The sequence below is a fragment of the Zootermopsis nevadensis genome, unplaced genomic scaffold (assembly GCF_977971745.1).
Source record: "Zootermopsis nevadensis isolate Lab colony 2312 unplaced genomic scaffold, Znev_1.0 Znev_ptg000016l, whole genome shotgun sequence".
Taxonomy (NCBI): domain Eukaryota; kingdom Metazoa; phylum Arthropoda; class Insecta; order Blattodea; family Termopsidae; genus Zootermopsis; species Zootermopsis nevadensis.
The window spans coordinates 2,888,736-2,903,673 of NW_028259148.1; the positions used below are offsets into that span (position 1 = coordinate 2,888,736).

General features: G+C 39.9%; 1 protein-coding gene across 1 annotated transcript in view; it reads right to left on the bottom strand.

Annotated features, from left to right (window-relative positions):
- Positions 1–692: 692 nt before the first annotated feature.
- The window catches only part of LOC110834409 (uncharacterized), a 42,873-nt gene continuing 28,627 nt past the window's right edge, over positions 693–14,938 (bottom strand). Inside the window, exons 4-12 of the mRNA XM_087349374.1 lie at positions 12,782–13,035; positions 12,062–12,168; positions 11,337–11,564; positions 11,068–11,176; positions 10,472–10,630; positions 9,917–10,039; positions 9,302–9,527; positions 8,414–8,552; positions 693–7,930 (exon numbers count right to left, since the gene is read on the bottom strand). Coding sequence (XP_087205500.1) covers positions 2,260–7,930; positions 8,414–8,552; positions 9,302–9,527; positions 9,917–10,039; positions 10,472–10,630; positions 11,068–11,176; positions 11,337–11,564; positions 12,062–12,168; positions 12,782–13,035 — 7,016 coding nt within the window. The 3' untranslated portion in view covers positions 693–2,259. The remainder of the gene's footprint in view (positions 7,931–8,413; positions 8,553–9,301; positions 9,528–9,916; positions 10,040–10,471; positions 10,631–11,067; positions 11,177–11,336; positions 11,565–12,061; positions 12,169–12,781; positions 13,036–14,938) is intronic.

Genomic DNA, 14,938 nt, shown 5'->3' on the forward strand with positions numbered 1-14,938 from the left:
CGATTTTGCTTCATCCGTGCAAATATTAACACATTGTTTCCAATTACTGCTCGTTTTTAGCCATGTGCAGGTCAACTGCATTGAAAATAACTTCTCCTGTATTATGGGAGTGCACATAAGCATTTCATCTTCAACTTTATTTTTACATACTGTGTCTGTCGCCTGGGATGTGGTACCATCTAATCTGGCAAATAGTGGTCGACGTTTCAGAGGAGACTGCAGGCTGAGCAGGAACAAGAGATTCAAATGACTATGAATATGGTGCAGAGATGGATTTATATGGTGAGAGATGACACATTACCTTATTTTGAAACTGTATATGTGATTTCATGTAACTTGCATGTTTTCAACTTTCAGAAGTCAACAAATGCTGATTGCAACCATAATGTTATCATAAAATGGAATATGTAATAAACCATACTAACCTCCCTCCCCCAAATATTTGGTTAACTTTGTACAACAAAAATTAACATGATATGAAATTTCATACAAGAACAATAACGGAAGTAAATAATTTTAATGATATTATTCATTATTTATAATTTAAGAAGTGATTTGGTAGTGTTAAAATGAAAGATTTTCACCTATATTAGTTCCAGAGAAAAGTGTGCTTAATATTGCCAGCCCTTTGGTTCAGCAGTTGGCTGATCAGTTAATATTTTTATTTAAATGGAGAAACAAGCAAACTGGAATATTGCTTCACAAAATTTTATTACAGATTACGTTTTTACAATTTACATTTATACTCATATGAAATAATTACAGAGATTTTAACTAACTGGACTTATAGTTTCAACTGTTGTGTTTGTAGTATCATATTACACATAAAAAGCAACTATGTCTATAAATATAATAAGTTATACATAAATTATTCTCTCTGTGCCATACTGCATTGTGATGGCATAAAGATAAATTTATTATTGTGTATTTAACACAATTAATTTGCACTTGGGCTCTTCTATATATACAACTTCATCACTTTCTGTGTCCATGTTGAAAATAATCATTCAGAACTTCATAAAAACATTATGTTTTTTTTAAAGATTGAGGTTTAAACAGGAAGTTATCATATATGACATAATATATTTCTAAGTGCTTAGCAGTTCAAGACTTTGCCATAGCCAGTATTCATAGTGTTTGAAAATCTGATACATAAACATCCACACTTTTCCCCCAGTTTAGAAATATGAAATGCTTCATCATTATACTGAAGCTGTTTTAAACAGAAATATCCCACAAACCTGTTTTATCTCAAGATCATTTACATACTGACATCTGACCAGTAGTTGAAATCTATTAAATAAAATAATGATAATATTATACAGAAGAAAACGGTAATAAATTGCAATAATAATTTTTGTTTTACCAATCTGTTCACCCTAGCAGAAGATCTGAACAAGAATTTTCACACTTGCAGAAAATTGGCACAATCATGTTATTTTTTAAAGTATTAAGTCTCTTATTGTTGAGTGTTCCCATAATTCAGCACTTTGTTAGACCATTGTGTACTTCAAATATTGTAGGTCATTTATAAAGTAAATATACACTAAAAAATACAAAATGTTTCAAATAAATGTTTATGTATAATAATCTTACACTCCTTAAAAGGGTATGATTATTACTGTGTTTAATTTAAATATCACATCATTGATTTGAAACATAAAATGACTAACATCTTCGGTAGTATCAAAAGATAGTATACGAGGTATATTCCACATATGAGTGATGTTTACAGTTCGATGAAGTTAAACTTCTCTAGTTATTATTGAAGGAAACAAAATGTCATTCATCTGGAACTGCTGCTTTGGCTATAGTTATTTTGAGAGACTGTAATTTATGCCAAAATTAAGGAACTTTATGTAGTTAATATGACTGCAGATCTGTAAGCTTGCAGCTTTATAGCTGTCATTTTAGAACATGCATATTTTTTTGTGTGAGGTTGCTGTTTTCCAGTATCAAAATTGAACACCTTTACAAATTTCTGTTATGAAAACTTTAACTGTTAAAGAAAAGAAAGTTCCAAGGCGTGATATCTTCCTTGAATTTACAGCATTTATATGGTTGCTGTTGCCAAGCAATTACGTGTGCATTTGGTTATGATGAAAAGAGTTTTTTTTGTTAGTCTCTACATTCGTAACTGTTTCATAAAACAAAGTGTACAACAAATCACAGTTTGTTGAAGGCACTTTCTGTGTGTATTTAATTTATAAATGTAACATATATTTTCTTCTTCCAAAATTTTATTTGCAAAGGTAGCTTTTAAACAAGTAAATTGTCATCTGAGCATGTAGGTCCCTTGGATGGCCAGTTACATGCTCCTAGGTTTGAGTCGTATGCAAGATGAACTGGACAATTAAACACATGAAGTGTGTAACGCCCCTTCCATTCATCCCAATGACATGCATAGAACTTGTTGCAATATTTTGGATGTCGGAATAGACCTGCTCGTTGACAGTCTACAGAACCTTGCAAAGTCTCATCCAGTCCTCGCCAACCTCCAGGTCCATATCTGTCAAATGCTCTACCAGCACCTGTTCCTGCTCGTGCTACAGCACCCAAACCTACTCCAGGTACCCCACCATCTGTTCTAACACCTGAGCCTCTTGTAGGCCCTCCTAGATATACACCAGAACCAGGGAATCCTGTTTCAGGATAATCACCAGAAACTGCAGCAACGCTTTCGAAGTCTGCGACTGCAGTTTCTGCCACTGGAACAGTGGTGTCAGAGGATGCAACTGGTACCAGAGGCCTTGCATTGGATCTAAAATTTGCTGCGGAAGAAATTGGGGAGCTGACTTCAACATGTGGTTCAAGTGGATTGGAGACGATCTGAGGGCTTGTATATAATCTCGCACCTTTAGTGAAAGGAACTTGGGAACTTATCTCAGCAGACTTTGCTGTTGTATATGCCACTTCTGTCAGCTTACTGTGTGGCCTTGATGATGCTACGAACACTGTAGGTGCCTCCGTGATTCCAGTTTCATCCAATCTAATTGCTTTGAGGAATTTATTTGCAACAGGAACTGGGGCCAATCTGACAGGTGTTGATGGTGTTTCATCATCCAGTCTAAGAATAATATCTGGAGAACTTCCTGTCACAATGTTTGATCCTGGTAGAGGTGCTGAAGGTATATGTTCAGGAATGTTGTATGTTCCACTTCTTGAATTTATATCATCATCAAAAGTAGTGCTATAAAGTGGTTCTGATTGAGTACCAGAAGAACTGCTTCTTGGGTAATCATCTAGTCTCTTCAGTGAGACAGTATTAGATTTACATGTGCACTGAGCACCAAGTTTAGCGATTAGAAGGGGGTTGATGTCACTTAGGCGTGTGATAACAACAATAGGTGATTGTTTGGATTGTGATTTTGTACCTTCATGTCTGACTGCGACAGTGTCATATCCAATTCCTCCATCTGCGTCTATGTTTACATTCAAACCATATCTGACTTTTCCTCTCAGGCCTGTATCAGGTGATGAAGTTGTGCTGCCATAACTTCCACGTGATGTAGAATATTCTATATTTTCAAAATTTCTTGCGCCACTATCAGTAGCAGGTAATGTGGTGAAGCCAGCTCTAGTTCCGAAAGTTGTGATAGAGCCTTTGCCACTATGTCCCTTAGTTGTTGAATATCCATCATGCGAGTCTGATTGCCCAACACCATGAACATGCCCTCTTTCAAAAGCATACCCTGTACCACTCTGTGACACCTCACCCCCACCATGACCAACAAGATCATCAGTTATTACTCCACTAATGAAACTTTCCTTATTGTTGTCCAGTAGACCACCAAATTTTCCTGAATATTTATCAAGAAGTGCTTCGACATTTTCGTTATCATAATTAATATGCGTTCTTGATGTTGATTTTTTACCTGATGCAGGCTCACCAATGCGTGAGCCAAATTCTTCTGATGTCTTGTAGTCTGTTGTTGGCTGTAAAACTGGAACAGAGGTTACTTTGACGGATTTAGGTGTCACTTCAGTTAAGTATGTAACAGGCCTTGGTGTGGAAGACACAAAATTGTGATTTTGGAATACATTGGATCTCTGAGTATTTGAATAAACATTATTGGCTTCAGATGTTGAGGTAGCTGGAATGGTAGTACTTGAAACATAACCTGAGACATATTCAGGGTAAGGCGTTCCTCGTCCTTGGCTGTTATCAGATATGGATGATGTAATGAATGCTGAGTCACTTGTATACTGTGTGTTTGGAGGAGCTCCATAGGTGAGCTTTGTTTGTGGTGTGAATCCTTCCCTTACTTCTGCTCCAAGATAAGATGCTGCAAACTTATCACCCTGGAAAGAAGTTCGTGCTCCGAAATCCCCATCGACAAGTGGCACTGCATGAATTGGTGCTCCAGTGGTTGAAAGAAGAGCCTTCTGATTTACTGTATAACTTCTGAATATTGGTATTTCTGGGGTTACTGCAACTGATGGTGCAGTTGTTGAAGATACATACCCATTTTTGTGGATTTTGTCAATTTCTGTGTTGAAAGTAGGGAGGGCAAATCCCAGCTTGGTAGCACCGGTCCTTGAAGCATAAGGTCTTGTTGTAACACTGGAATCAATGAACACTGGTCCAACTGTAGAAGATGGGAGTTCCAAACCTGAGGCTAACCCTGCAGAACTGTCAGATAAAGCTGGTTCAAGACCACTTGCCAGAGAGACTCCTCTGAAAGTTGAAGTTTTGCCAGATGTGAACAGAGTAGATGATTTAGGATATGAATATTCAAATGCTGGTGTTACTCTTGTGTTTACAGTTTGAACGGTATCACCAGGAACTATACCAACTCTTGATACCGAGTATGCCTCAATATTAGGTCTAAGAGTAGGAACCACATTAACAGAAACTGCACCATTGGTAATTATAGGTGCAGGTGAGGGATAGGAATATCCAACAGATGATACGTTGGATCTTACATCAGCAGCAAATGGAACAGAAGAAGCTATTGCTGTGAATGGATAACTTCCAAAAGACACATGTGATTTTCTGTCTGGGACTGGTGTAACAGAAACGGTTTTACCAGCTGAGATAATAGTTGCTGGGGTAGCATAAGAATAGTCTGCAGTTGCTGTTCCTGAATTTATCGCAGGGGCTAGCGTTGAAGAAAAATAGCCACTAGGAGAATAACTCGAAGACCCAAGGACTGAACTGCCAGTAGCTGGAGTTGAATAAGAATATCCTCCAAAAGATATGCCTGTTTTTATCACTGGGGCTGTACTTACTGGAACTGTATTTTTTGTGACCACAGCACCAAACGTTTCGACATTCGATCTTGCAAGTGGCAATGAAATTCCAGCGGCTCCATTTGTTGCAACAGATACTACAGGTCTTCCTTGAAGAGACTGCCCTTCCCCCTCATCTCCTTCAACAGTAAAGCCAGCACCACCACTTTCTGAAAATGTTCTTTGAATTGGAAGTACAGTAGAGGCAGGTGTGCTCAGATATGTGTTTACAACTGGAACAAGAGGTTTGGTGTCAGGTATGGTTAGTGCCTGATATGCTACTGGTCGTAATTTGGTTCTTCTTAAAACAGCTGGAACTGCTGGTGTTTGTTCAAAGTAATTTGTAACTGGGGCTGTATCAACAGTTGATGTCTGTAATATTGTTGGTGTTCTGACAAGGGGCTTAGTTGTTACAGCATGTTGAATAAGAGATACATCTGGGGCAATGGGAACAGCGGATGCTTGTGGTGTTTCAACTATTGTCTGTTGATATGTCACAGGAATATTTTGGGCAACAGGGATTGTGGAAAGTTGTAAATCAGGGACCTTTGCTGCAGCAGGTCTTCTGAAAGTGGTTAGTGGGATAACTGGGGCCTGTGGAGTTTCAACCAGTGTCTGTTGATAAGTTGCCACAGGGACTGCTTGAGCAACAGGTTGAACAATAGGGACCTTTGCTACAGCAGGTCTTCTGAAAGTTGTTACTGGGATAACTGGGGCCTGTGGAGTTTCAACCAGTGTCTGTTGATAAGTTGCCACAGGGACTGCTTGGGCAACAGGTTGAACAATGGGGACCTTTCCTACAGCAGGTCTTCTGAAAGTGGTTAGTGGGATAACTGGGGCCTGTGGAGTTTCAACCAGTGTCTGTTGATAAGTTGCCACAGGGACTGCTTGAGCAACAGGTTGAACAATAGGGACCTTTGCTGCAGCAGGTCTTCTGAAAGTGGTTACTGGGATAACTGGGGCCTGTGGAGTTTCAACCAGTGTCTGTTGATAAGTTGCCACAGGGACTGCTTGAGCAACAGGTTGAACAATAGGGACCTTTGCTGCAGCAGGTCTTCTGAAAGTGGTTACTGGGATAACTGGGGCCTGTGGAGTTTCAACCAGTGTCTGTTGATAAGTTGCCACAGGGACTGCTTGAGCAACAGGTTGAACAATAGGGACCTTTGCTGCAGCAGGTCTTCTGAAAGTGGTTAGTGGGATAACTGGGGCCTGTGGAGTTTCAACCAGTGTCTGTTGATAAGTTGCCACAGGGACTGCTTGGGCAACAGGTTGAACAATAGGGACCTTTGCTACAGCAGGTCTTCTGAAAGTGGTTAGTGGGATAACTGGGGCCTGTGGAGTTTCAACCAGTGTCTGTTGATAAGTTGCCACAGGGACTGCTTGAGCAACAGGTTGAACAATAGGGACCTTTGCTACAGCAGGTCTTCTGAAAGTAGTTACTGGGATAACTGGGGCCTGTGGAGTTTCAACCAGTGTCTGTTGATATGTTGTGATTGGTACTGTAGTAGGTTGTATAATGGGTATTTGAGCAGCAGCTGGTTTCTGAAAAGTAGGAACTGGAATAATTGGAATATTTGGAGTCTTGATCTCAGTTTTAGTAGGCACAGATGATAAAACGCTGCCTGACAAATATCTTCCTTTGTTGGCACGAATTACATCTGATGAATAAATATTCCTGGAACCATCAATATTTTCAATTAAACCTGCATTGCCTAAGTTGAGAGTTTGCCCTCCAGATATGACGGAAGTGCCTCCAGACCTGATGCCAAATTCAGTTCCGTGAACACCAACATGTTCTCCCAACACCAATCCACCAGAATTTTCGATTCTGCCACCAGACACATATGAATCAGGGAATGATGCATATGAAGATATATGTCTTCCTTCATTAAATGAACCAGAATTATCAAAAGCTTGACTGCTCTTTCCTCCAGCTATGTAAGATCCTGATATTTGTCCACCAAATCCTCCTGCAGCTGAGTTGCTACTATGTTTTATGCTTCCTCTACTAGCTCCAGAAACATAAGCAGTTGATGTAACTACATTGCTACCAGCATTTGTGTCCGTGAAAAGTATTCCACCTGCAGCGTCGCCTGTGGCCAGTCTTGTACCTTGTTGTACAGCTATTGCATCTTCACTGGAAGTGATGCCAACTCCAGAATGCACACCCAAATCACTTACAGGAACAAATATAGAACCAGATTTTTGTGATGCTATACTACCAGTAACTGCACCTCCAGCTTTATATCCACCAGCTGTTGCAGCATAACCTCTTCTTACAGCATCACCAAATGCTAGCTCACCGAAGTAAGCTCCAGCAAAAACTCCACTGTTTCCACAACCATCAACAAGCCATGGCCACTGGCAAAGTAGATTCTGTTCATCAAAAACTAGTCCGAAAGGACAGCGAAACTCATAAGCTGTCAGAGGTGTGACTCCATCTCGAGTGTGGTCCAAACAGGCAAAGAACCAGCGGCAGTTTTCAGGATCTGCGTAGTAACCTTCTGTTTTGGGACAAGTGTAGCGAGCTCTAGGTACAGGAGCAATTTCACTGGAACCCTGGCAAGCACCTTCAGGAAGGGATCCCGGCCATACACAGACCTCCCAACGTTCATCAAATGCGAGGCCAGCGGGGCAATCATATTCAAATACTGTGAAGTCTTCTGAGTATTGGTTAAATTTCACACATCGGTAGAATCTGTAAGTAATGGAATATTCATTTGAGGAGCAAACTTCTTAATTAATTGTTATCAGTTGTGATGGTTACAAAATAATTTATATAACATCTTTTCCATTGGTTACTTTAATGTAAACTATAGTTTGGACACATATTAGTATGAGATAAAGGTGTTACTGATTTTTTGATTGTGGGTATGAACTGCAATGCTAGGTATTAGACATAATTATAAACTAGATATGTTTGCGTGTCATTGACTGATTACATTTTTCAAGGTTTCCTATAGTTGTTGACAGTTATTCAGTGGTGAAGCAGTTTCTAGTCAAAAAATCTGGAAGTTCATCATTATCATGACAAAAGCTCAGCACTTGATTCTGTTCTGTTCCTTCACCAAATTCACTCCTCATTTTCCTGTGCTTTATTTTGATTAAAATGTTATCTTTTTGGGATGAAAGTAAAAGTATTTCATGTAAAAGAATACTTTATGACATTTGCTTTGCTTACCTGTTACAACTAAGTGGGTGTCTGAAGTAACCCTGCCTTGAGCATTCAAACTCAGTCCTCGCGTTTTTCCTCACAACGTGCACAGCCCCCAGATTATCGATCACTCTCACAATTCGGTACGGTGAAAGTTGAACATCTCCTGAAAAATTTAAATTGTCATTGCACTTACTGCCTCCACCATCAGGCAGTAAGCTCCTCTTAAATACTAGTCTGTAGCTACCACACTACACATAGCAACATCCTAGAAAATAGCCATCTTTAATGTTTTGAATAATAGCATGTGATTAATTTTGAGAGATTTCTGGTGATGAGTATGATGTCTGATGTTGCTCTGTATAGTCTGGTAGTTACCTGCACCTTGTCATGGTGGTGGGGCTTGAGTACCTCAGTGACCCCAAGAGCTACTGGTAGGGCCTCCCTAGCCAGATTGGTCGAGGGGGAGAGGTCAGACTAAGATAGGTACCCTGGTCCTCCAGGTTGGGGGTTGGTCGCAAGGCTACCTCGACCTCGGACAGATGGACCTAACAGAAGGACTGAATGGAAGAGGAGAATTGAGGAGGCCATGGACCAAATACGGACCGGAGAGACATAGAAGAAGAAGAAGAAGTCTGGTAGTTTTTTATCAATGTTTTATTGCTCATATGATGGAAGCAATAAACACTTGTGCCAGACTACATGGTGCATCATCCCAGGAGACTAGTGCCATCTTATGGTTAATTTATTGTTTTGTCTGATTTCATGGCATGTTTCTGAGACATTAATGGATAACTTAGAAGACTGTCAGAGGGCAGCAGTGTTAAGCGACAGACTCTCTCTCTCTCTCTCTCTCTCTCTCTCTCTCTCTGTCTGTCTGTCTCTCTCTCTCTGTCTCTCTCTGTCTCTACAAACCTGTGAAGGTTAGAAGGGTTGAAGTCCTGATGTCTTCTTGTAGTGTTTCCAGTAGAGTACCTCTCGATTTACGAGCCAGCGAAGTGAAAGCATGATGCAGACTGTGAAGTAATTGTGGTATTTTGCTGTCTGTACTGTTCTCCACCAGACAGGTACCTGACCAGTCTGCACTGTCCACTGGATACAGTGCTGCTCCTGCCAGGTCTCGGAGTAGCACGTATTTGCTCTGAAATCAGCGGTTTAATATTAAACGTGATCTTACAATTAAATCAGCCTTACGTCGTGAAGTCCCAGAATTTTAAGACGTAAGGAATTTGGAGAATTTTAGGATAGAGTACAATCATTGATTGATGGAAAAGCATTGGCTTTTTACCGTATATAAAATTAAATCATTGAATTACTAGCAACCATCTACACGTGTCAACATTATAAGCCTGCATGCTTCATGTTGTAATATTAATTTCTCTTATTTTTCCAGCTGTCTGAAAATCTGCAAGGGAGAAATTTCAATTAAATGACCCATTTATTATGCAATAGATCCGTCTACCTGAAGTAGCGTTTAGAGGCACCTGTCCTCAAATTCTTTCTTTCCTTGCTTTTAGGAATGCGTTGTACCTTTATTCCGACGCTGATCCTGTCATCAAATGAAAGCCAAGAGCCATTCTTGAAGGCATATGGTGCAGTAAGGTCCTCATCTCGCTCAATAGTCCAGCCTCCAGCAGACATTAAGGTACACAACTAGAAATTATGAAATTTATCAGTTTAGAACTGTAATTATTTGGGTATGAAATTTCTGGGTTTTTTGAGTGTAGAATTATATTAGTGTTTAATATTAATTAAATTACTGAAAATTTTGTGGTACAACTTCATTGGATGCCTTGATTCGTGCCTCGTATGTTTTTGAAGTGACAAAAGGATGTCTGATTTACTATCGACAATAATCTTTTGTCTCCCTGATTGCATACTCAAGAGTTTTTAACACAAAAAAAGCTTGACAGTAAAATACTTTCGGACGTTATCCCATATGATCATTTACAAATTGGTGAGAATTTCACTATTTCATTACATTTGTGTGCATTAAGAAACAGATATGTTACATTTTTCGTCGTCATCATATTTTTGGACAATTTACGAATTTAATTTTGTTGAAACAGACATTTGTGTATTTACCTCAGTTTGCGTGAGTGTTTCTGGTCCGGCCGTGATTGGGGATCGGGGCGTGTTCTGTTTAACTTCTTTCAGGGTAAACTGTGTTGCCGTGGCTGGGATACTTATAATTAGCTTGTTGTGAGGGGCTCCAAGACCCATCACTAAGTCCAGTATAGAATCCTGTTGGTAGAGAAACTCATAATGCAATGAGAATGCATGCAGGATACAGAAAAGATTAATTCCCCTCAATCTGAAGATATTTTTGAAGAGAACCCTCTGACTTCAGTAGATTTTCTTTAATACGCAAGCATGTAGATTATTTTTAAGTTAATAGTTTTTACCATTCTTTTATGCGGAGTAGGATCCCAAATTATGTTGTTTTGAAAACTGCTCAAAATGTCAAAAGAAGAAAATTTTTATTTATTTTTATTGATCTCTTTAGGATAGTAGGAAATTTCAGTTAAAAGAAGAATTAGTAAGTTGAATTCAGAAACACAGAAATGAAGAAGTCATATTATAATATTATATTTCTTTTTAATTATGTTTTCGTATATGTGAGATCATATTTCCAGTACTTATATATATATATTAAGTAAACTTATGAGTAATTTAGTTACAGTGTTCAGGATGTCGGCAAGACCCATAAGACGACTGGGGTGATAGGTAACACCATTTTCTGAGGAATCCGTCAGATTGTGACTTGGTATAGTGAAATAGTCCACATACCTGTTAAAGAGAAAGGCATTAATTTATTAATTACGTCTAAATTTATTAAAAGTAAATTATATCTTATTCCACCTACTATTAAGTAATATGGAAATTCATGGCAACACCTTTTGGTTTTTATTCCTTGTTTTCATAAAATATTTGGGATCATGGAACGTACTTTGCGAGCGTCTTCAGGTCGAATCTCTTGACGAGGATCTCTGGTTGGGTGGGAACGTTGATCAGAAGCAGTTTGTCCTTGGAAGATCTGTGTTCCAGTGCTAGGTAGCTCTGCAGAAGAGTTTCTCTCGCATTGCTATGCGTGTCAGTGCGTGTACTTCTTAAAATTGGTCTGTGTGGCATTCTGGTTCTAGGTTCCGCCTTGCGCACTCCTCTCGTTGCGAACCGTCTGAATAAGAGACAGCGAAATTAAACTCGCATTTCACTTTTTAACCTAACCTAACCTAACCTAACCCAACCCAACCCAACCCAACCTAACCCAACCTAACCTAACCCAACCTAACCTAACCTAACCTAACCCAACCTTACCTAACCTAACCTAACCTAACCTAACCCAACCTAACCTAACCTAACCCAACCTAACTTAACCTAACCCAACTTAACCTAACCTAAAACGTGGAGTATACAGATCAAATTTGTAAAAGATTAACTGGGTTTTGCAACGTCAGTGCTCTGCAGGCAGTGGGTTAATGGCATTTTAATAAGATAAATTTTACGGTATGCAAATTTAATATTAAACCTCAATAAAGAAACTTGTTTTCTAGCATTTATCGCTTGTTTAGTTGCAAGTCTGTACACTCCCCTCATAGGTCCAATCCTGACATCGAATGACCTTCAATTGTAACGCAGTGTTTGGGCCAATTCAGTTTAGGTTTGGCGGATTACCTGGGAGGTGTCCAGGCTGTCGTACTGATGTCGTCGACTTGTTCGAAGACCGAGTAGTCTCTCTTACTTCTGTGCGATTTTACAGCATCGATCTCCTTTCGAAGTAACTGGAAATTAACAAAGAAATTGATGAGATTTCGGGTTCTTATGGCGGTGAGTCCGAAGATGGGCTGTCTTCTGGATTGTTGGCCCATGTAGTCTGGTAGAAGTTTATCAACGTTTCAGAGGTACTTGCTGCCTCCGTCATCAGGGCAATAAGTGATCGCCTGATGATTGAGGCAGCATGTACCCGTGAAATATCGGTAGACTTCTGCAAGACCCACACGACGGAACATCCCAGAAGACTGCCCTGTTCAATTGGCATTGCCCTAATTAAATCTTCTGATCTGTTAGCGTTGTTCTTAAGTATTACAATTTTGCCACAGTTTTGAAGGATTTTATTCTTAATTCTTCTGATGAAAAAAGGGCAACACTGACTTGGGTTTTGAGATTCTCGTGGCTGTGACGACATTGATGATCTGGGTTTTGACGAAGCGTAGACCAATCGGTAGACGCTAACATTTTAGAGAAAGGGCGTCGTACCACGGAACATTATTATTGACTTAGGTTGCTTCTGGACCGATCTGAGTGCCAGCGTTTCGAATTTTACTCTGCATCGCCAAAAACTCGAGTCGCAAATGATAATTGGTGACACCTTATCAGTTATGAAGTTCCCCCAACCTTTGCGAGAGCCACAAGGCCTCCCTTGGAATATTTGGACCCGCCCTTAGAGTCCAGCCTGAAGTTGATTTCGATGCCGCTTAGATCGGCGTCTCTGACGATGCGGGCGATGCTGGAAGCGAACATTGCCCTCCTGTCAGCGGACTTGACCATTGCTTCAACCACTTCTGTTGGCACTCGAACTCCACCCACGCTTATCAGAACTTCAAGTTCTGGGTTTTGCAGCCTCAGTTCACGTGTCGCCTTCCCCACGTCTGGAAAAAGAGAGATTCCTATTGAGGGAGTTCTTTGGGATAATTACGTTCCTCGTAGGTCGACTTGATCACGTGTCGGCGTGAAAAATACGATTCTTACGAGAGTGTTTGTAAAAAACAACAACTGTTGTTTCCTTAGGAGAGGAGCTAACAAATCTTCATCATTCTGAAAATCATGTTATGAAATTTAGACTTGTACAGAATCTTTGAAACAACAGAAATATGATGTGAGGTTGCTGAGTGGATTGAGCTGGCTTAGAATATGGACAGGTGGCTGATTGTACCGGGTACCATGAAAAGGCGAAGGATTTCTTGACCTGATTTTCTGCTATGAGGTTTATCGACGTTTCAGAGGTGCTTGCAGCCTTCATCATCACGTCGAAGATGGTGGAGGCAGCAATCACGTCTGAAACGTCGATGTTATTGTAATAGACTACACGGCGAAACATTCCAAGAGACAGTCATTTTCGTTTTGGGGGAGATCTTACCCTGAGGAAAGTTGCTTTGAACGGTTTACTAAGAAACTTAAATATTATCTCATTAAGTAGATTAGTCACCTCCATCTAGTACCCAAGTTGATATTGCGTCAATCCATTCCGGTGTTTCACAGGACTTGCGACGTTGAACTTAATGAAACATTATATAAACTTATTAAAACAGTAGGACTTGTTTACAGAGCTGTTCATAGGTCCCAGTGAAGTTGATATGAATAGCGTTGCGAAACTGGAATCTTGTCTGTCATGAGGAGAAACTGTGATTGTGTCTGACAACAGTCTTCGAGCTTGACTTCACAGCTTGTGGTGAAGAAGAAGTTTTTTTTTTGAAGGGCTACGTATACGTCACTGACTCACCGTGTGTTGGAATGTAATTATGACCACACGAAATAAAGTTTAACACTTTTAATCACGTGCTATTTGAGTCTAGTTTAAAATGATATAGGCCACACGTTATTTTGTTGTTGTCTGTTTATACTTTAAGGTACACACACGTGTTGGGTTAAAGGAAAAATCGTGACGGTTATCTGATTTAAATATCTAGGATTCTAAATCGAGAAGGAAAAGAAATATGACACGAGATTTTACGTTTACTCGGTGGTGAGGGTGATGATACTCTGGGTTTTGGCACAGTGTGAACTCCTCGGGAAAAAAAAAACATGCTGTCTCCATCTTCAAGGATGAAGTCGGCGACGGGTCTACACGGCGCCAAAACCCAAAGAACATTTTCGTGAGAAAGAACTCTTCAGAAGTCGAAGGAGACGCAGTCCAGAGCGCGTAACTGAAGTGATGTACCACCGGGGATGACCTTAACCTCTTTTATATTTGCCCTTGATCGCGAAGACTCTCATTTCCATTGTCACCTAATGCACATTTCGTATTTTTCCATTATCCATTCATCGTGCTTTGCAGATCAAAGTAGTCGAAACGCTTTAGGCATGCATCTTGGAGGCAGTCGGTTCGAATTTCGGGCATGCTGTCGGATTTCCTAACACGTTTCTAGTGTTTATTTTCTCCAGTCCCTTTGGGCGAATGACCTTTTAATATGTCACGGTCGTTTCCGTCCAGATCCTTACCTATTCGCCATCATCTTTCATCACATTCGACGCTACAAAAATAAGATTTGCTTTCGAAATACCGTCGACTCGATTAAATGATTTGTTAGATATTAATGATATGTAATTAAAATTCGTACCATTTTATTAAGTATAATTAACTTCATGCTTCAGGCCTTATTTAAAAGTTGGTAGTCGGTGAGCTGGACACGAAATTTCTTCTTTTTATGGAACTATAATTTAATTCCCGTATTCACAAAGCCCAGCCATTATGTCTCATGCAGAATGAGTTGAATCGAATTTACATCCTGTACATTTTAATATTATCCTCAATCAACGCAGCCAAGCGCAAAC